Source organism: Rana temporaria, chromosome 2, assembly GCF_905171775.1.
Source record: "Rana temporaria chromosome 2, aRanTem1.1, whole genome shotgun sequence".
Lineage (NCBI taxonomy): Eukaryota > Metazoa > Chordata > Amphibia > Anura > Ranidae > Rana > Rana temporaria.
Genome location: NC_053490.1, coordinates 420,640,928 through 420,662,507, shown reverse-complemented (window position 1 = coordinate 420,662,507; position 21,580 = coordinate 420,640,928). Strand labels below are relative to the sequence as shown.

At 42.1% G+C, this 21,580-nt stretch overlaps 1 protein-coding gene across 1 annotated transcript in view; it reads left to right on the top strand.

Annotated features, from left to right (window-relative positions):
* Positions 1–9,413: 9,413 nt before the first annotated feature.
* The window catches only part of LOC120927498 (organic solute transporter subunit alpha-like), a 62,880-nt gene continuing 50,713 nt past the window's right edge, over positions 9,414–21,580 (top strand). The window contains exon 1 of the mRNA XM_040338209.1: positions 9,414–9,753. Coding sequence (XP_040194143.1) covers positions 9,654–9,753 — 100 coding nt within the window. The 5' untranslated portion in view covers positions 9,414–9,653. The remainder of the gene's footprint in view (positions 9,754–21,580) is intronic.

Sequence of the window (21,580 nt, the reverse complement as noted above, 5' to 3'; positions counted from 1 at the left end):
TCAGAGATACGCTACGCCGGCCGCAACAATGCGCCGCGCTACGAGGATCTGGCCCAATGTCGCACAAAACTCCAAAAATGGGCTGGTCAAAATTCTTGGCACCCTTAACTTAATATTTGGTTGCACACCCTTTGGAAAAGATAACTGAAATCAGTCGCTTCCTATAACCATCAATAAGCTTCTTACACCTCTTACCCAGAATTTTGGACCACTCTTCCTTGGCAAACTACTCCAGGTTTCTCTTATTGGAAGGGCGCCTTTTCCCAACAGCAATTTTAAGATCTCTCTACAGGTGTTCAATGGGAATTAGATCTGGACTCATTGCTGGCCACTTTAGAACTCTCCAGCGCTTTGTTGCCATCCATTTCTGGGTGCTTTCTGACGTATGTTTGGGGTCATTGTCCTGCTGCAAGACCCAAGATCTTGGACGCAAACCCAGCTTTCTGACACTGGGCTTTACAGTGCGACCCAAAATCCTTTGGTAATCCTCAGATTTCACGATGCCTTGCACACATTCAAGGCACCCAGTGCCAGAGGCAGCAAAACAACCCCAAAACATCATTGAACCTCCACCATATTTCACTGTAGGTACTGTGTTCTTTTCTTTGTAGGCCTCATTCCATTTTCGGTAAACAGTAGAATGATGTGCTTTACCAAAAAGCTCTATCCTGGTCTCATCTGTCCACAAGACATTTTCCCATAAGGATTTTGGCTTACTCAAGTACATTTTGGCAAACTGTAGTCTTGCTTTTTTATGTCTCTGTGTCAGCAATGGGGTCCTCCTGGGTTTTTTGCCATAGCGTTTTATTTCATTTAAATGTCGACAGATAGTTTGCGCTGACACTGATACTCCCTGAGCCTGCAGGACAGCTTGAATTTTTTTGGAACTTGTTTGGGGCTGCTTATCCACCATCTGGACTATCCTGCACTGCAACCTTTCATCAATTTTCCTCTTCCGTCCATGCTCAGAGAGATTAGCTACAGTGCCATGGGTTGCAAACTTCTTGATAATGTTGCGCACTGTGGACAAAGGCAAATCTAGATCTCTGGAGATGGACTTGTAACCTTGAGATTGTTGATATTTTTCCACAATTTTGTTTCTCAAGTCCTCAGACAGTTCTCTTCTCCTCTTTCTGTTGTCCATTGTGTGTCTGGCACACACAGACACATAATGCAAAGACTACGGGAACTTCTCTCCTTTTTATCTGTTTTCAGGTGTGATTTTTATATTGCCCACACCTGTTATTTGCCCCAGGTGAGTTTAAAGGAGCATCACATGCTTGAAACAATCTTATTTATCCACAATTTTGAAAGGGTGCCAAGAATTTTGACCAGCCCATTTTTGGAGTTTTGTGTGACATTATGTCCAATTTGCTTTTTTTCCTCCCTTTTTTGTTTTGTTCCAATACACACAAACTGAATAAACATGTGTATAGCAAAACATGTGTTACTGCAATACTTTTCTGTGAGAAATACTTGATTTCTGGAAAAATTTCTTGGGTGCCAACAATTTCGGCCATCACTGTATATTGATTGGTTTGCGCAAAAGTTACAGCGTCTACAAGCTATGGGAAAGATTTATGGCATTTTTATGATTTATTTATTTTACTAGTAATGGCAGTGATCTGCGATTTTTAGCAGGACTGCGACATTGCGACGGGCACATTTTAGTGATCAGAGCTATAAAAATGCACTGATTACTGTTTAAACGTAACTGGCAGGGAAGGTGTTAACACTAGGGAGCGATCAAGTGGTTAAACGTGTTCCTTTGTGAGTGTTTCTAACTGTGGGGAGATGGGACTGACTGGAGGAGGAGACATATCGCTGTTTGTACTTACTACTAACAGCAGATCTGTCTCTTTTCTCCTGTCAGAATGAGGATTTGTGTGTTTACACACACAAATTCCCATTCTGGCTCTTGTGCCCGCAATCGCGGGTGGCCGGCAGCGGTGCACAAGTGTCTGCTATGGTTTTTAAAGGAGTAATTGTACGTGTACGGCATTTTCGTGGGAACGAACCACTTTGCCGACTGTAGCTGGACAGCTAAGACCTGTCCTAGGTTGCTAACTTACATGCATATACAGCTAGACCTGCTAATAACCTTAATACAATTCATATGCTCATATGTGAGAGATAAAAGCAGAGCTATTTACTGTGACTTTATATATGGATGTCATGTAACAGTTGTATATTGACCCAGCAGAATTTAAACCAGAAAGCATAGAGTTAAGCTTTTGTTATTCAGCAGGAGTCTTAGCCAATCACAGCCAATCTCACATTGAGCAGAAGTCTTGGCCAATCACAGCCAGCCTTACACTCATTCTGTCTGGAAAGTTCCCTAGCACACTGTTAGAACTCATTACACCAGAGAGAGAGAAGATCTGAACAGACACACACCAGTCAGAGTTCTGTTTTATGGAAGCAAGTGGCCAAAATAGGTATTTAATAGAGTTATATATGTTCCTATTGTTAATAATGTGATTAGAACTGTATACTGAACTAGTTATGTGTTCACTTGTAGTTCCACCAAACGTACTATCAAACTGCAATAGCAAATGTGCTATCAAACTGCAAACAGCAATATAGAGTGAGTAAAACTATTGATTAAGCTTCAGAGAGATCATAAAGTGTTTAAAGGGTCACTAAAGGAAAAAACATTTTTTGCTGAAATGACTGTTTATTGGGTATAGAGACATAAAAGTTAACTGATTGCTTTTAAAAATGATTAAAAATGTAATTTAATCTATCATATAATGTGCCTCTAGTTTCACTTTCGATTTTAAAGGACATACATGAAGTTCCGGGTGAGAGGTGAGTCGGGAAGACTCACAGAACAAAAACAAACAAATCCAGGGCAGTGTTTTGTTTTTAAAATGAATCTGATTGGTTCTGAGGAGTTTTAGACACACAGTAATGACAGCTTAGACCACCGTGAAAATCTCCCAGTATGATGGTTATAAGGAAACAGGCAACCAGGAAGTGTGGAGATCACAGCAGAATTACAGCTACTTCAAAGCAAAAACGAACAATAAGGACATGAAACCAGTACTGCAGTAAGGTAAAGGAAGCTATTTAGCTAAAAAAAAAATTCCTTTAGTGACCCTTTAACCTCCCTGGCGGTATGATTCTGTCAGAAAAAACATGCTAAAAGCGGTACCATTATTTGCAAGGAAATTTGGCGTTTTATATTGTAGGTCTGTAATTTTTAGAAATAACTCACTTAAATCTGACCAAACAAGATTCTAATAGGCATCCCGGGTATGACATTTTTTTAAAAACAAAATTATAAATTATAATATAATAAATAATTATAAATAATTATAACAAATAATAATATAATTATAATAAAAATTATTCAATAATGTAATCAAATCAAAATCACTGAAATTTGCTCAGTTGCAGAATTGTTGCTGTCATTATTTTTTTTTTTTTATGACGAATTTCCCCACAAATCGCTATCGCACAATTCTGCAAGTGATTATAATTTATTATCGCTGTTTTTTAGCTGATCTAAAACTATTTTTGACATAAAGGGACACTTTTGGTTGCTATGGACAATCTACAGTTTGCAGGGAGAAAAAAAGGTTTTTATTATATAAAATGACATGCATAACACAGGACAGACCACTAGGGACAAGGGGGTGTGTTTTTTTTACATACAGTACTGTAATCTATAAGATTACAGTATCCTGTATGTAATGTGTTTGTTTACTTTTTTGAATTTGGCGCCGTTCTCCGTCCCCGTGCGTCGTAACGTCGCAGGGAACGGAGATCGGCGTCACACGGAGGCACTGTGTGAATCGAGCGAGGTCCCACTCGCTCACACAGCGCGGTGGCATCGCTGGATCCAGGGACAAGGTAAGTAACTTGTGCCTGTGGATCTAGCGAGGCGATCCCGAGTCTGACTCGGGGTTTCCGCTCGCAGCAGGAAAATCTAACCCCGTGTCAGACTCGGGAAGACCGCCAGGCAGGTTAAATAACTTAAAATCAAAGTACAGATACTGAAGAGAGAAATGTCTCTACCATTTTATGTAGAATGACAAGATTGAACAGTTGAACCGCCATTTTGTTATACTTTATTCAACACATGTTTGTACATGGACTGTCTGCTGCAAAATTGTCAGTGTTATAGATTAAGAAAAGCTGAAGTTAATAAAGAAGTTATCTTAAGAGTTTGGTGTGCTCTTTAAACCTACTGCTTCCATAGAACGAATTATAGAGTAACAGATAGTCTTGTTTGGATTAAAAGGTCAGAAATCAAAATTCTTCTAATGCCACAGCGCATAAAGGCACTTCAAAGTGCTGCGCCATGCCACACTGACGTACATGTGCGTGAGTCGGTTGGCAAGTGGTTTAAAGTCATTGTAAAGGAAACAAAAAAACATAACAAACATCTCTATAATTACCTGCTCTTTGCATGGAAACCATGGAAGAGGCACGGAAGCACTAAAGTCAATCAAAATGGGGGGGGGGGGAGCGGGAGGAATGGTATAAAAGGAGTATAGATGTATGGTAGAAGGAAGGAGCGAATGGGTATGGGTGAGGGTGATGTAGGGAGGTATGTGAGAGAAGAGTGGAGGAGTATGAGCGGTAGTGAGGCCATAAGTACAACCCTGGGGGTAGGCCTAGATGGGCCAGGGGGGGGATGGGGTAGGAAGGGGGGGAAAAGACAAATCACTAAACACTAATCTACAAATACAATCACAAACAGTAAGGTGGCGAGATATGAATTATGTATGCACTAGACGGTATAGGAGTATTAATAGAGAAACACGACTACTGTCAGATTTATTGTTTTTAAACACCACAGCAGAGGGAAATGTTGTAAGCTTTTCTTCCTTTGTTGTTTTGGTAATTTTTAGTATAACTTGTTGTTTGATAAGTCTCAATGAATAAGGTAACAAAGAAGGGAGTACTACTTATGACATGAAATATCAGGGGTTTAGGGAATAGAGATAAAAGGAACGCAATGTTTAGATACTTTGATAGGCTGCAGCCTCAGATAATATGCTTACAGGAAACGCATCTGCGGCCTGACTCTATCCACCGGCTGAGTTCACGCAAATATTTGAGGCAGTACCATTCCACATACTCTTCTAATTCTAGGGGGGTCAGCGTAATGGTGTTTGCAAATGTTTTGTTTGAATGTATCCAACAACAGGTGGACGAAGAAGGCAGATACGTTTTCCTGTTATGCAAATTAAATAAGTTAACGTGTATTATTGCTGCAATCTATATCCCCCCCCCATTTTCTGCGGTACCCCTGAGAAGGCTGGCACAATTCATGGCTTCATACCCAGATGCCCCTATGCTAGCACTGGGGGATTTCAATAACATTCTGGATTGAGGATTGAACAGAATGTCTTTAATATCTAAGGGCGACAGGACAGATGGTTGGAAAAAGTACGTTTGCTCTGTTGCTTTCAGAAGTAGGACTCCGTGATGTGTGGGGGGAGAGACATGGTGATGAGAGATGTTATTCGTGTCACTCGGCCTCGCATTGCGGACTCTCTCGAATAGACCTGGGCCTGGGAAATGAAACATTAATGCAAAGGGTAAGGGATTCGGCCTATGAGCCAAGATTATTGTCGGATCACTCTCCATTCTGGGTTAGACTGGATGCTACGGTTGCAACGGGTCACCCACTGTGGAAAGTGAACCTATTTTGGCTGACCTTACTCCCATCCCCAGACGGGACGGTAGGCCTGCTACAGGAGTTTTGGCAACTTAATAGGGGTACGGCCAGTGCAGGGGTGGTATGGGATACATTAAAAGCATTTTTGAGGGGGTGCCTGATTAGGGAAATATCGGGCATTAAGACCCGCTCCAGGGAATGGGAGGATAAAGTCAGTGATGAAATGAAAATCAGGGAACAAGCGCTGGTAGTAGACCCCTCTCAGAGTAATCAGGATTCCTGGGTTGAGGCGCAATCATTGTACAACTCGGTACTGTTGACGGCAGCTGAGAAGAGGAGATATTTTCTCCAACAGAGCCACTTTGAGGAAGGGGAAAATACGGGACACATTCTAGCACTGGTAGCCAGGGAGCAAAGGGTTTCCTCGAACATTTTGGCTATAAGAGTGGAGTCCGGGGAGACGCACACTCTTAGCTCTGACATCTTAGATGATTTCTACGAGTTTTATAGGGAGTTATATTCCTCCAGAACTAAGACGGTAGATTCAGAGATGGCTTCTTTTCTTCAGGGCTGCCCCATCCCCCAACTGGCTGAGGAGGATAGGGAGATGTTAAATCACCCTATCACACCGGCAGAACTGAAGGAAGCTCTGGAAGGGGCTGCGCAACACAAATCTCCAGGTCCAGATGGACTACCAGTGGAGGTATACTCTCAATATGGAGAGGTTATATTGCAGCCCTTGCTGGAAGCATTATCTGAGGCAGTGGAAAAGGGAACTTTACCTGACAGTATGCAGGAGGCTATAATTATATTACTTCCTAAACCAGGTAAAGATAAGTTGTCTCAAGATTCATACCGTCCAATCTCTTTATTAAATACGGATGTCAAACTTCTAGCTAAAATTCTGGCCAACAGGTTATCGCAGGTTATAGACAGGTTGGTGCACCAAGATCAGTCTGGTTTTATACCTAACGGTTCAACGGCCGATAATATAAGAAGACTATATATGAACTTACAGGTGCCGGTGCATAATCCAGGGGGTAGGGCTATTCTGTCACTGGATGCTACTAAAGCGTTCGATAGTGTGGAGTGGCCCTACCTCTTGGAAATATTAACTAGGTTTGGATTGGGAGACAGGTTTATAAACTGGGTAAAGGTGCTTTATTCCAAGCCTAGAGCTAGACTCCGAGTTAATAATAACCTTTCCCCTCAATTTGAGTTACACAGAGGTACCTGGCAGGGATGTCCGCTATCCCCACTGCTGTTCGCCCTGGCAGTTAAACCGTTGGCGATACTGGTTAGAAGTACATCGGAGGTGTCCGGGTTTTGCAGGGGCCAGAGGGAAGAAAAAATTTCCTCATATGCAGATGATATACTTATATATTTAGGTGATACGGCGGCGGCCCAGCGAACAGCAATGGGGATAATAAGAGAATTTGGAAGCTTCTCTGGGTTTAATATAAATTGGTCCAAATCAATATTAATGCCTGTAGATTCATTGAGGGAGCAGCTACCTGTAGGAGCAGAGCAGATTACTATAGCGAGTAGTTTTTGCTATCTGGGTGTGGTGGTTTCCCCGGATACGGCTGAATATCTTCAGCTGAACCTGGGTCCACTACTGGCAAAGCAAAGAGAGAAATGCGATAATTGGTGCAAACTCCCCCTATCAGTGGTAGGTAGAGCTAATTTAATCAAAATGGTATGGGCTCCACAACTCCTATATATCTTCAATAATTCACTGATATGGATATCGAACAAATGGTTTAAAAGAATTGATACCCAGATGCGGGAGCTGATATGGAAGAAAAAGGTAGCCAGGATTAGTTTAACTACTTTACAATATGGAAAGGATAGGGGGGTTGGCGGTACCTCACCCCAAAACTTATTTTTTAGCCTCTCAGTTACAGCAGTTGGTGGCATGGGGACGGGAAGAGAGGATCCAAATAGAAATATGGTGATTGGTACTGCTCCCTCATTAAAGGCAGCTTCCCATCTTGAGATGGGCTTGCCCAGTATGCCACAGTCAGCACCCACAGGAACCCTCCTCAGAAAAGTATGGGGGGAGTTACGGAAAACTTTAGGGACAGAGGGGGTGCTACCATTCACCCCAATATGGAATAATCCCAGATATGCAGAGCTACAGGATCTAGCAGGCTTCACCTCCTGAAAAAAAGGGGAATCTGGTTCTTTTCACAGCTGTACGAGGGTGAGGTAATGAAAACCTACGAGCAGCTGTGCAGGGAATACCAATTAGCCCCACGGGGCTTCTATCAGTATCTCCAGCTCCGGCATGCCCTACAGAAACAACAACAAACATGATCACTGGGAGTAATATCACTGTCACCCTTGATATAAAGAAAAGGAGACGTACATTGGAATATTATAGGAATGTAAAAATGTTGTATAGTGTATGTCAATTGAACTGCATTGGATGCCAAATAGGCATATAAATGTATGAAATAAGAAAAGAAAATAATTAAAAAGAAATTGGATTAAAAAAAAAAGTCTCTCTGGAGCTATATGTAAATGTCTCCTCCCATCTGCTATATTAACCACTTACGGACCGCCCGCAGTCATTATACGTCGCAACTTTGAAGAGGAATACTGTTGTTATGGTAGCAGCTACCTACCATAACCCCGGTATTTTCTTCAAGGGTGGGCGGTCCTCTTTCAGAAAAAAGTGGTCTCAGCTGCGGATACACCACAAGATTACTTTTATCGGTGGCGGGAGAGGGTCCCCCCTCCCGCCACTCTCAGGTGCCCTCCGCTGCTTACCAGATCCATCGGCAGCGACGGAGGCGATCGGGTCCTCTTGCCGGCTGAGTATGGAGACGAGTGAGGGGAAGATGGCCCCCACCTGTCTCCATACCACTGCAGAACAGAAGCGACGTCAAAACGTCACTTCCTTCCAATGCTCTTAAAGGGTCATTTTTTTTAATTGCATTTTAGTCTATATATGAGATCTGAAGTCTTTTTAACCCCAGATCTCATATTTAAGAGGACCTGACATGTTTTTTTCTATTACAAGGGATGTTTACATAATAGAAATAAATATGACCCAATTTATTTTTTTAAAAACAGTGTAAAAAAAAAATTAAGTTAAAAAAAGAAGAAAAAAAATATATTGTTTAAAGCACTCCGTCCCGACGAGCTTGTGCGCAGAAGTGAACGCATACGTGAGCAGCCCCCCATATGAAAACGGTGTTCAAACCACACATGTGAGGTATCGCCGCAATCGTTGGAACGAGAGCAATAATTCTAGCCCTAGACCTCCTCTGTAACTCAAAACATGCAACCTGTAAACTTATTTAAATGTCGTCTATGGAGATTTTTAAGGGTAAAAGTTTGTCGCCATTCCACGAGCAGGTAAAACTTTGAAGCATGACATGTTGGATATCAATTTACTCAGCATAACATTATCTTTCACAATATACAAAAAAAATTGGGCTAACTTTACTGTTGTCTTATTTTTTAATTCAAAAACTTGATTTTTTTCCGAAAAAAGTGCGCTTGTAAGACCGCTGCGCAAATACGTTGTGACAAAAAGTATTGTAACGACCGCCATTTTATTCTCTAGGATGTTGGTAAAAAAAATTATAATTTTTGGGGGTTCTACGTAATTTTCTAGCAAAAAAAAAATGTAACTTGGGGCTTAAGTAGTTAAATAGAGCCAGCATACATTCTTCCTTTACACTATGGAACACTTGGATCACTTATTTACAACCTGTTTTATATCCTTTGGTTGATGTTTAGCTGAACTTGCCTTGGCTTTAAGACATGTGCTGCTGACTATAAGAAGTCTACAAGAGCAGAGGAAGAACACAGCTCGGCTTCATTACTTTATTATGAAATTAGTTGTTACCAGGCTGCCTCTGGGGAAAGAGAAAAAGTTGTATTGTTTGGCAATCTAAATCCTTTGTCGTTAGAGCTCTGAACGGTCAGACAGAATAAAAAACAGGCTGGGAACAACAAGGAACAGTGAAAGAAACCTGATTTAACTAATCAAGTGGACAACAAAATGATTGTAACAGAAAATCCTACAACTAATGCGAGTATTACTACAATTAATCCTATCTGCAGGAACAGACAAGGACCATATGCCTATGAGATCCTAGAAAGTAAGTGAACATTTCCTAGTTATGTAATGTTTTTAACACAATCAAAGTTCTGTGCAGGTTCGTCTTCTATATAAGTGTAATAACGAGGAAAGGAAATTGTACAGAGAATTATCTGTCAGCACACATCACGCAAAGCCAAACTTTATACAAAAATTATTTTATTTGTTCAAATTATTTATCCCTTCTGTTAAAAAATGGGATTTGGCATCCACATTATCCACAACATTTTGGGTGCTATATATCATTTTATACCGAAATTAGTTATTTTTGTAATAATAAAATATTTTTTTGTTCACTTATGTGTTTTTGGGTTTGTGTGCTCAGTGCTGACAGATACATCCCTACTCTGTGTATTGTAAATCTGATTCTCATGTAAAAAAGGGAGGTTGGCACTATAATAAAAAAAATGACGGTCTCCACCCAAACTAGATGCTTTCTAATCAGGGGGGAAGCCACATGTTGTGTAAAATGCAGATTATACATTAAAGCGGGGGTTCACCCAAAAAAAAATGTTTTAACATTACATTCAGCCGAGTTGTCAGTATGACAATCGGAAGTTTTTTTTATTTTATCCCCGTACATACCGTATTTTCACCGCCGCTTCCGGGTATGTCTTCTGCGGGACTGGGCGTTCCTAACTGATTGACAGGCTTCCGACCGTCGCATACAGCGCATCACGAGTTGCCGAAAGAAGCCGGACTGCGAGTCGGCTCTATACGGCGCCTGCACACTGACGTTCGGCTTCTTTCGGCAACTCGTGACGCGCAGTATGCGAAGGTCGGAAGCCTGTCAATCAATTAGGAATGCCCAGTCCCGCAGAAGACATACCCGGAAGCGGCGGTGAAAATACGGTAGGTACGGGGATGAAATAAAAAAACAGCCAAAAAAATTTTTTTGGGTGGACCCCCGCTTTAAGCCTTCACTAGCCTACAGTTTGCTGTAGACAGTATAAGAATGGTTTCAGGATAGTTTCAGAAAAGTTATTATCTTGTATGCAACCAAAATTATGAATTTCCCATTGTATGAGTCACTGTGGCAGCTTATCTTTGTTAATGACCGTGTTTTATTTCTGTGAGAAGATACTGAAAGCATGAAGGTTCTGCTGGAATGCAGCCTGTGTAAAGCTGGCCATCGACAGTTCGAATATTGTCCGGATCGGTAGGGATGGACACGCTGAATGTACCCAAGTTGATCGTTGTACCCAAGTTGATCCAACAGACTGGTAGCACCCAAGTTGATCGAACGATCAACTTGGGTGCTACCAGTGTGTCGGATTTTACATGCGATTATTTCTAACGGCTATTTAGTGGCTAGCAGTATTCACTGTGTTGAACACAATGGCTCCGCATTCAGTGTTGATGGGGGAATCAAGTGATTTGCTTTCCTGCAGTTGCTCCCAGACCAAGATGTGAGGATGAATCTTAGGCCTCGTACACACGGCCGAGGAACTCGACGTGCCAAACACATCGAGTTCCTCGGCCAGTTCAGCCCTGAAGCCGCCGAGGACCTCGGCGGGCCGAGAGCTCCCATAGAACAACGAGGAAATAGAGAACATGTTCTCTATTTCCTCGCCGAGGTCCTCGTCGGCTTCCTCGGCCGAAAGTGTACACACGACCAGTTTCCTCGGCAGAATTCAGCCAGAAACTCGGTCGGAAGCTGAATTCTGCCGAGGAAACTGGTCGTGTGTACGGGGCCTCACAATGGAAACACACGTTCTGGTGACAGCTGGCAATTTCATTTTATGCTAATTTTCTATTACCAATTGTTTTATCTCCAGGACAGGAAGTGACACACGTTGAAATGGGATTTAAACATTCCTGATTCTACTCAAAGCTAAAACAAATGTGTTGCCTATATATGACCTTTAAAGTAAACCTATACAAAATTTTGCCTTACTAAAAATTGCACTCAAAAAACTGAAAAGACTAGTGGGCATGACCTGGTGCACAGAGGCATCTTTATCTTCTTTTAGAGCATTCGGAGATCCCCAGCCCCAGGATGCTCTGTTAGGCACATGTCAGCTTTAGTCCAAAAATTGGAGCCTTGCAATTACAACCCCACTCCTTGCTATTGGTCCATCAGTCTGATTGGCAGGCAGGCTCACTGACCAAAAGTTTCTTTACAATTTTAAGTCAGTATGCAGCATTTCACTGATCAGAAAAATATGTTTGTTCAGTCTGCGTAGTTCCAAAATAGGGTTTTGTGTAATAAATACTCTCTGGAAGTTGCCAGGGTAAATATGTCTTGGAAAGATTTAATTTAGTCACAGCTAGTCACATTTAACTGGACTTGTTTTAAGGTTGAATTCATTTAGCTACACATCAATGTAATACTGAGTGTCGGGAACATCCTAGTTCAATATGTTCTTTCTCTGTGATGACTTAGCTTTTCTTTATAAGTAAATTCCCCCTTCTTTTTTAGCACTTTCTATATATTTAGGTTTAGTTTCTCCCAAATCATTTTTTTTTTACAACCAAGTGCAATGGTTATATAGATCTACGTGTTGTAGCGTTACTGTTAACTTTCTTTGAATGAATGAATGAATGAAAATTTATATAGCGCGGCACATGTGAACTTAATCGCCTCTGGGCGCTTGTTGTTCCTGTCTCTTTTGATATCAAAAGAGATGCGTCTTAAGCTTTTTCCTGAATGCTAAGTGATTTTCCTCCAACCGAATGCTGGTTGGTAAAGCGTTCCATAGTCTGGGACCTTGGACCGCGAATCTTCTTTCTCCTTTGGACTTGTAATTGGCTTTCGGAATCTGGAGGAGATTTTGGTTGGTGGATCGCAGAACGCGATTGGAGTTGTGAGCTTTTATTTTTTCGCATAGATAATGGGGAGCATTCCCATAGATACATCTATGCGTTAGACAGAGTGTTTTAAAAACAATTCTGTCCTTTACTGGCAACCAATGGAGGGATCTCAGTGAAGGTGAGATTGATTCCCATGGTTTTTTCCCAGTCACTAGTCTGGCGGCCGTATTTTGAACGACTTGCAGACGCGCGATTTGGTACTTGGGGAGTCCGAGGTAAAGGGCATTTGCATAGTCCAGTCTGGAGTTTACAATTGCTCCCACCACGACTGCTATATCTTCTTTGGGAATGAAAGGAGTAAGTCTGCGTAGTAGGCGCAGCAGATGGTGAGATCCGCTGACTACTGACCCTATTTGTGCACCCATTGTCATGTAGGAGTCAAAGATGACTCCGAGACTTTTGACTTTGGCGCTAGGGGTGATGAATTTGCCCAGAATGGGCGGGGGGCACCAAGTTGTTGCAGGTTGATTCATACGCTTGGCGTGAAACAGGAGAAGTTCTGTTTTCGCTCCGTTGAGTTTAAGATAACTCTTTGTCATCCAGTCTTCTATCAAAGAGGCATGTCTCTAGATTGAGGTGGTGATCCTTTTTGTTGCAAATGCGGAAATACAGTTGCGTGTCGTCTGCATATGAGTGATAAAGCAGTTTTTGGCTGCTAATGATTTCAAAAAGAGGACGAAGGTAGATGTTAAACAGCACCGGCGATAGAGGAGATCCTTGAGGGACTCCGTATGATACCGTGCGTTTCTCAGAAGTGAAGGGTCCCAATTTCACTGTTTGTGACCGGTTTTACATAAAAGAGGAGAACCAAGATAAATCATCTTCTGCGACTTTGGCTACGTCAGCTAGCCGAGTCAGTAATAGTTTGTGGTCTACAGTGTCGAAGGCAGCGCTTAGGTCCAACAGAACCAGGAGACAAGATTCTCCTTCGTCTGCGGCCTCGAGAGCGTCGTCCCATATTTTGAGCAATGCTGTTTCCGTCCCGTGTCCGGGACGGAAGCCAGATTGAAATGGATCAAGTAGGCTGTGGGTATCTAGATGCTGTTGCAGCTGTTGAAAACCTAATGAAGCTAAGTAGGTGTGTTCAGAGCCAGAGAGTGAGCCTCCCGGGAGGTTATCTTATCCTCACCTAAGCCCCCTTTCACACTTGTACGACTTCAAAGTCGCGCGATTTTACCGCAATTTTGCGGACGCGATTTTACCGCGATTCGCGACAATGCCTGTGTAAGTGGCATCAAAATCGGACCAAAGTAGTGCAAGGACTACTTTGAAGTAGGCACAACTTAAAGTCGTGCCAATATGAATGGTAGTCATTGAAAATAATGGAGCATGACTTGTCATACGATTTTGCAGTCCAAATTCGTGAGACAAGTCGCACTAAACTTTGGTAAAAGCCTATTGCCACGTACAGACGATCGGAGATTCCGACAACAAAACCGTGGATACATTTCCGACGGATGTTGGCTCAAACTTGTCTTGCATACACACGGTCTCACAAATGTTGTCGGAAATTACGGACATCAAGAATGCAGTGACGTCCAACACGTACAATGGCACTAGAAAAGTTCATTAGAAAAGTTCCATACCAGTCGTGTTAGTAGAACTTTGGTGAGAGACGATTCACGCTTTTCAGTCTTGATCTTTTCAGTCTGTTACAGCGTGCCGAATCTCCATTACAAACGTTAGTTTTACCAGACTGCGTGCTTCCGTCTCGTACTTGATTCAGAGCATGCGTGGAATTTTGTGCATCGGAATTGGCTGCACACGCTCGGAAATTACAAAAACTGATTTTGTTGTCAGAAAATTTGACAACTAGCTCTCAAATTTTTGTTGTTGGAAATTCCAACAGAAAATATCCAATGGGGCCTACACACTGTCGGAATTTCCGACCAAAAGCTCCCATCGAACATTTGTTGTCGGAAGTTCAGCGTGTGTGTACGCGGCATTAGTGTACATTGACACATAGGCTTTTATGGAGTTGAGTTTAGGAGCTTTGGCAAAAAAACGCTAAAAGCTCCCTAAACGCAAGTTTAGTATTTGTAGTGTACATGAAGCCTAAAGCTACCATAGACATAACATGAGTCATCCAGTCTGTCTGGTACAAGTCAAAATTCTGTGGGTTCACATCAATGCTGCCACTTGGAAAATTTAGCATTGGGACAGAATTGAAAATTTGTCCCAAAGGTTCCCCTGATAAGCAAACAATGACATTTTGCCTCCTTACCCCTATCCCCTTTATTCACAAAAACATAAAAAAGTCTAGTAGACATGGGCCGAATATTGGCTGGTATTGGTGAGTTCATAAGAAGCCGGCCGAACAGCCAGCTTCTTTCGAGCGGGCATCCTGGAAAACCAGCATCTAATTGTCATCCGATCAGCAGTGGCAGCCAAAGGCTGCCAGAGCTGACCGGTGTGTTTTGGTTTGGTGGGGGCAATCCCCTTGTCAGAACACAAAAGCTCAGGGAGATCGGTGTACCAACATTGCATAGTTGGTTCAGCAAGCTTCTCCAGAGCTCCTCAGTTTTTTGGACTGAACAAAAAAACAGTGAGACTCGAATTTGCAAGGTGTTCTATAAAAAGCTTGTCATGAGGGCATTCAAATAATAACTTTTTAAATTGCCACACTCTCAGATCTATAGGCAACTATAGCTGTTAGATGTAATAATTATTGTTTTTAAATTTAAAAAGTTGTGTCTGTAATCCCTGAAAAGTATCCCATATCACAAATCAGTTTGGGCTAAAAAAAGCTGAGGAAATGCACAGAAATTCCAAAATCACATGGAAAAACCATGGGCAGGCTTGTAGTCCCGGCCCAAAATGCACAAAACAGGGAGAAAATGCTGACCCATCCTGATTTACACGGTTTGTAAGAATAACATTACAATTTTGCATGTACCTCATCTGGAAAAAAAGGATTGTTTAAAGATATTTTGATGACTTCCGGTCATTGAAAAAAATGTATCAGTGTAACTTGTAATTCCCTACAGAATAAACTAGTGCAATTTAGCAGTAAAATCTGTTCTGCAAAATGTGTTTGTACATATTTACTTTTCTTGACACTTATAAAAAGAAAAAGGTAAGAAGAGGTGAATAGCCTATGACCATAAAAGCAAACACTACCACGCCTACTTTGCTAGATATTTATGGCTCTCTCTGGCATTGTTAAAGGTGAGTGACACATGTAAACTTCAACTTTAATCTGAGGACTTATCATAAAGCTGCAAGCTTTTTCCACACTTAAAGAGACCAAGACACTACCTTTTACCCTCACAATTAAACAAAAGGTTTGCAATCTGTATTGTTTGTACTTACAGAAGCTCTGCTTGCTGCAGAAATTTAAGACTTCTAAGCAAAGATTGTACCCCACAACTCATAGAGAAAAACAACCCTTCTACAAGTGTCAGATCATGAGACCTTTTGGCTGCCTGCAGTGCCCTCACCCTGTCATCAAAGTGTTTCTGCTGAACGTACAAAAATCATACAAGATCAACATTGATAGCCATTGTATAGTAAATAATGACGGAGGTTATACTATGCAACAGCTTTTGGTAATCATACTAGTTTTTTCTTTCTTTCGACAGAAATACACCAATGACGTAGGTGCTGAGAGGGCAGGGGGGAGGGACAGGAATGCTGGAAGACTCACGATCCGACACTCCAGGAAGTGGGGGTCTGAATTGTGGGGCTGAGATCTTTGCTTAGGGGTCTCAAAATACTGTACATTGCTCATGCTTGCAGTTAAAGAGGAGGTTCCGCCAATTTTTTTTTTAAAAGCCAGCAGCTACAAATACTGCAGCTGCTGAATTTTAAAATATGGACACTTACCTGTCCAGAGCGTCTGCGATGTTGGCAGCCGAGGATGAGCAATCGCTCGTCACCTCGGCTGCACCCGCCGCCATCCTCGGTGAGGGAATCGGGAAGTGAAGCGTTGCAGCTTCACTGCCCGGTTTTCTACTGCGGGAGTAGCGCAGTGCGCCGCCACTGGTCCCCGCTCACTCCTGGGAACAGTATGTTTCCCAGAAGACAGCGGGGGGTGCGGGTAGGGGCATGACTGCCGCAGTAGTGTATTCCCGGAAGTGGGTGCAAATACCTGTCTTAGACAGGTATATGCACGCCCTCCCCACTGAAAGGTGCCAAATGTGACACTGGGGGGGAGGGTTCCCGAAAAGCGGAAGTTCCATTTTTGGGTGGAACTCCGCTTTAACCTCCTTCTGACCTGCATTTTTCCTTCTACTAAACACTACTAAACATCTTTAACCCAACTAGAGCTCTTTTTGCATTCCCATTGACTAAGAAGCAGTACTTACATGAACTACAATCCTGTTGACAGGGCATTGTGGTGCATTAAATTAAAGTCCTGCTTGCTGTGTCTTTGATCCAGGTTTCTGCAAAATGCACAGTACATAGGGTTAAATGGCAAAGCATATTAAAAACACCTAAAATAAATAACAGGCCATACCTCCCAACATTTGAACTTTAGAAAGAGGGACACTGGAAGAGGGACAAGACCTGTGGCGTGCATAGTGTGTCGTGGTTAAATGTGGGCATGGCCAAGCTCTTAGCAGTGGGATGTGGTTACACAAAACCCATTCCCCTGACCCTATCCCAGCTCCATCTATTCCCCTGATCCCATCCCGGCTGCACCAATTCCCCCAATCCCATTCTGACTCCATCCAGTCCTCTAATCCAGTGTTTCTCAGCTCCAGTCCTCAAGGCACCCCAACAGTTCATGTTTTCAGGATTTCCCTCAGCTGTTGTAATTACTAAGGCAGTGAAACTGATTAAATCACCTGTGCAAAATGATGGAAATCCTGAAAACATGACCTGTTGGGGCGCCTTGAGGACTGGAGTTGAGAAACACTGCTCTAATCCATGGGTCTTCAAACTACGGCCCTCCAGTTGTTCAGGAACTACAATTCCCATCATGCCTAGTCATGTCTGTGAATGTCAGTGTGTTACAATGCCTCATGGGATGTGTAGTTCTACAACAACTGGAGGGCCGTAGTTTAAGGATCCCTGCTCTTATCCCATCCAAGCTCCATCCATTTCCGGATCCCATCCCGGCATTATGGCAGAGTAGTTGTACTGCTCCCCACCTCTTCCTCTGTGTACAGGAAAACACAGATTGAGGAGGGTAGAGGGTTCAGTGCACTCCGCTCTGCACTGTGTGTCAGAGGCAGCCAGGGAGAGATGCCAGCTGCCATGCAAAGTGTAAATGAGTTCCAGTACTCAATCCTAATTTGTCGGGACCCCGGGACATGGATCAAATTCTGGGACAGTCCTGGCGAGTCAGGGACGGTTGGGAGGTATAACAGGCTATGCCCGCAATGCACCAAAATGCATAGATATAAATAAAGCTTTACTTTTCTAACAATGCAATGGTTTCTGTAAAACATACTGTAATGTGCTACAATATAAAATGGCTGCAAATACAATAAAATAATAATAGTAATAATAATGATAACTGTATGTGAGGATCAGTTGCCATAAAGAAATAAGGCATTTTCCTAAAAAACATGTAATTAATAATGTTGATACTATATTACACACTAAAACATCTACATTATTATACAAAACCTAGCCAGAGAATGGATTCTTCAAGTTTAATCTAGTTTGGGTGTCAGATAAACAAGCAATCATAATGCAGAAGAAACATGTTAGAAAAAATCTATAAACCCATGAAAGTGGGCAATGATAAAAGCTCACTCTGTGCAGAAAATCTGCAATTATCACATAAAGCATCAGCACAATAGGAACCATACCAATGATCTTTGTGACATGAACTTAATTATGATTTAGCATTCCAATTGTTTGCAATTGACCCTTTCTGTATTACACTTGGTGTCCATTAGATACATTTAGTAGACATAAAAATCTGACACATTGGATGAAAAACGGTTTTAAAACATAATAGCAAATCTGCTACTATATTAAGTTGAATTTTTAAAAAGATAAATACTAGCTTAGGCTTCATATACATGGGACATTGTTCAACCTCTCCTGAACGATTTAACTTGACAGCTAGAAACCGGTGTCTAAAAATGGCCGCTTAGCTGTGTTTATATGCCACGTTTAGCCGTGTTTGCGTCTAGAAGTGTTTGAATTTTTTTGTTTAAATGAAAAACGTCTATAAATGAAACGCTGCTAAACGTGAGTTAGCGCGTTTAGCTGCATTTAGCCACGTTTAGCTTCGTTTGAAGCTTGAAATGCCTATAAACACAGCTTCTGTAAGCATTTTTTTGGGTTCCAGAAAAGGCCTCTAAACTCAACTGCCTATAAATGACTGTAAACAACCCTGTGTACATGTACTGATAAGATAACATAGAGGAGAGTTCAAGAGCAGTTAAAAAAAATGCCCAACTGCTCATAAACGTCCGTTTACCAGCAGCAGTGTACAGTAGGCCTTATTGGTATAATATTCATCTCTTACTGTTTTTTATTACAAAAATTATTCCAGGAAATATGTATAAAAACAGGGAAACTCCATCTCTATTAATAAAGATCTCCTAGAGTTTACAAACTTACAGATTTTTATATATTTTAAAGATGAGAGATTTAGTAGGGAGTAGCTTAGGTAGCCTTTCACCTTACACAGTTTTGGTAAATCCAATTGAGGCTGTATATGTAACGCCCTCGGCGTTACTCCATGCAGAACGAGCGCAGCTGTCCCTGTTTCTAACAGCTGCGCTCCGTTCTGTAAGACGTCCGCGTCACTTCCGGTGCGCGGACGTCTGCGTTCCACGCTGGAACGCGGAAGCGCGTCCCAGCGTGGAACGCTCGGCACCCGGGCTATTTAAACCCCCCAGGATCGGTGGCAGGGTGTTCGGTTATTCTCGTTGGACCCTGCCGCCACCTGGAACCCGGAACCAAGCTACAGATTGCCCTGTAGCACCCCTTGTCCCCGGAGCCTGAACCCTGGTCTCTATCACCTGGAGCCTCCACTCTGCTCACTCCTATTCTGAAGACCTCACCCCATCCAAACTCCTGCATGCCTACCTATTGGGACTTCCCATCATCTGCACTATAGGAAAAGGATTCCCTACTGGATCAACAACCTGCTTGTGCCATATTGAACATAGGAGCAACACCTCCAGCTATACTGTGAATCCAGCTACAATCTAAACTACTAACCGCAAGTATTTCATTACCATGATGTTTTGCTTATAGTGAATACTAAAAACGCTACCCAGGACTGTAATCTCCAGGATACCTATTATCTGGTAACATTCACATACTTCCATCAGTTATAGCAGTGTTACTCAATGATAATCATATTGTGAGGTGATATTCAACAGAGACTGCAACACTTGGTTATTTTGATTGCTGACCTCAGATTAAGTTGATCTTTTCTTTTGTAATATCAGGACTGTTCATATATATATATATATCAGTCACTCAGTTAAGCTTAAGAGTTATTAAGCTTTTACTTATGGTTTGCTCTCATTGGAGGATGTGATGTTGTAAACCCCAAACTCTCTATTATACTGTGAGAGGGAACTGGTGGTTGAAATCTGAGAGGCCTCCTCAGCTGAGATCCAATTCCATAAACATCATATCCAGTATATCGCGGAGTCATAACAGTATAACACGATGTAGCTTTTATTGCTGCTTTAAAGAGACTATACACAATGCATTTTAAATTGCACAATCTTATTAAAACAGGCTACAAAGTGTATGGTCTGCATCCTTTAAAATGAAAAAAATTAGGGTGGAGTTACACTTTAGATGTGGAAGAAGGTATTTATGCAGTGCAGTATACAGTAATATTTTAGTGTTTTATTTGGTGCTGTAGGCAAATCAAAAACACATTTTTACTCCAATGTTTATGCATAAAGCACCCCCTAGTGGCATTTGATAAGTAGGGATGGGCAAACGGTTTGGCCCGAGCATAAGTTTGTGCTGAACTTTCGCTGTTCGGTCATTCTGGAAACAGTCAAACTTTCGGGACGTTCGACCGTTTTTTCGCCCCCCCCCCCCCCCCCCCGAACTGACCACAATGCATTGCGGCGCTGAAAAGTGCATTGAAAGCCCTGATTGGCTGAAGCAGTGAAAACTTCAGCCAATCAGGGCACAGAGCACTGTCAGAGTCACGATTGGACACTGCCATCATGACTTTATCCAATCATGGCTCATTCCCGACCCACAGTATAGAAGTATTCCTGCAATTGCATCCATTATCAGTGTGATTTTGGCGTGGAGAGAGATGGAACAGGGCTCTGTTTAGTGCTATTAGCTAGTTAGTGTGCTATACTGTGCTATTTTGCTTCAATTGTCAGTGTAGAATATTAGTTTAGTGTCAGTCTAGGGATAGTGTGAGTGTTGTGAGGAGGACCATCATTCAGCTTTGCATAGTGTGCAGCTAGAGTAGGGACAGCTCAGAAAGTTTTACTTTAGTTTAGTGAGACTGTGTCATTCATACATACATTAGTGTAGAGTAGGGACAGCTCAGATAGTTTCAGTGTAATGTAGTTTAGTGAGACTGTGTCAGTAATCTTGACATGTATAGTGTATAGCTAGAGTAGGGACAGTTCAGTGTAGTGACTATTGAACACTGTCTATTTGATTGTGTTACTGCCATTTTAACGGCATTTACTTCTGTGTGCGTTACTGACAGTTCAACACCATTTGTTTCTGTGTGCGTTACTGCCAGTTTAACGCCATATAGTTTTGTGTGTGTTACTGCCAGATTAACATCATTCACTTCTGTGTGCGTTACTGCCAGTTTAACGCCATATAGTTTTGCGTGCGTTACTGCCAGTTTAACGCCATATAGTTTTGCGTGTGTTACTGCCAGTTTAATGCCATTCACTTCTGTGTGCGTTACTGCCAGTTCAACGCCATATAGTTTTGCGTGCGTTACTGCCAGTTTTGCTCATTATATTGCAGTATATTATATTGTATCCGTGGAGTGTGTCTGTGTAGTGTGAGTACTCAAACTAAAGGGGACCAAACACCTTTTTACATTGATTAAAGTGCATTTACATACAGATTTCAACTTCCCCCTTACATTTGCT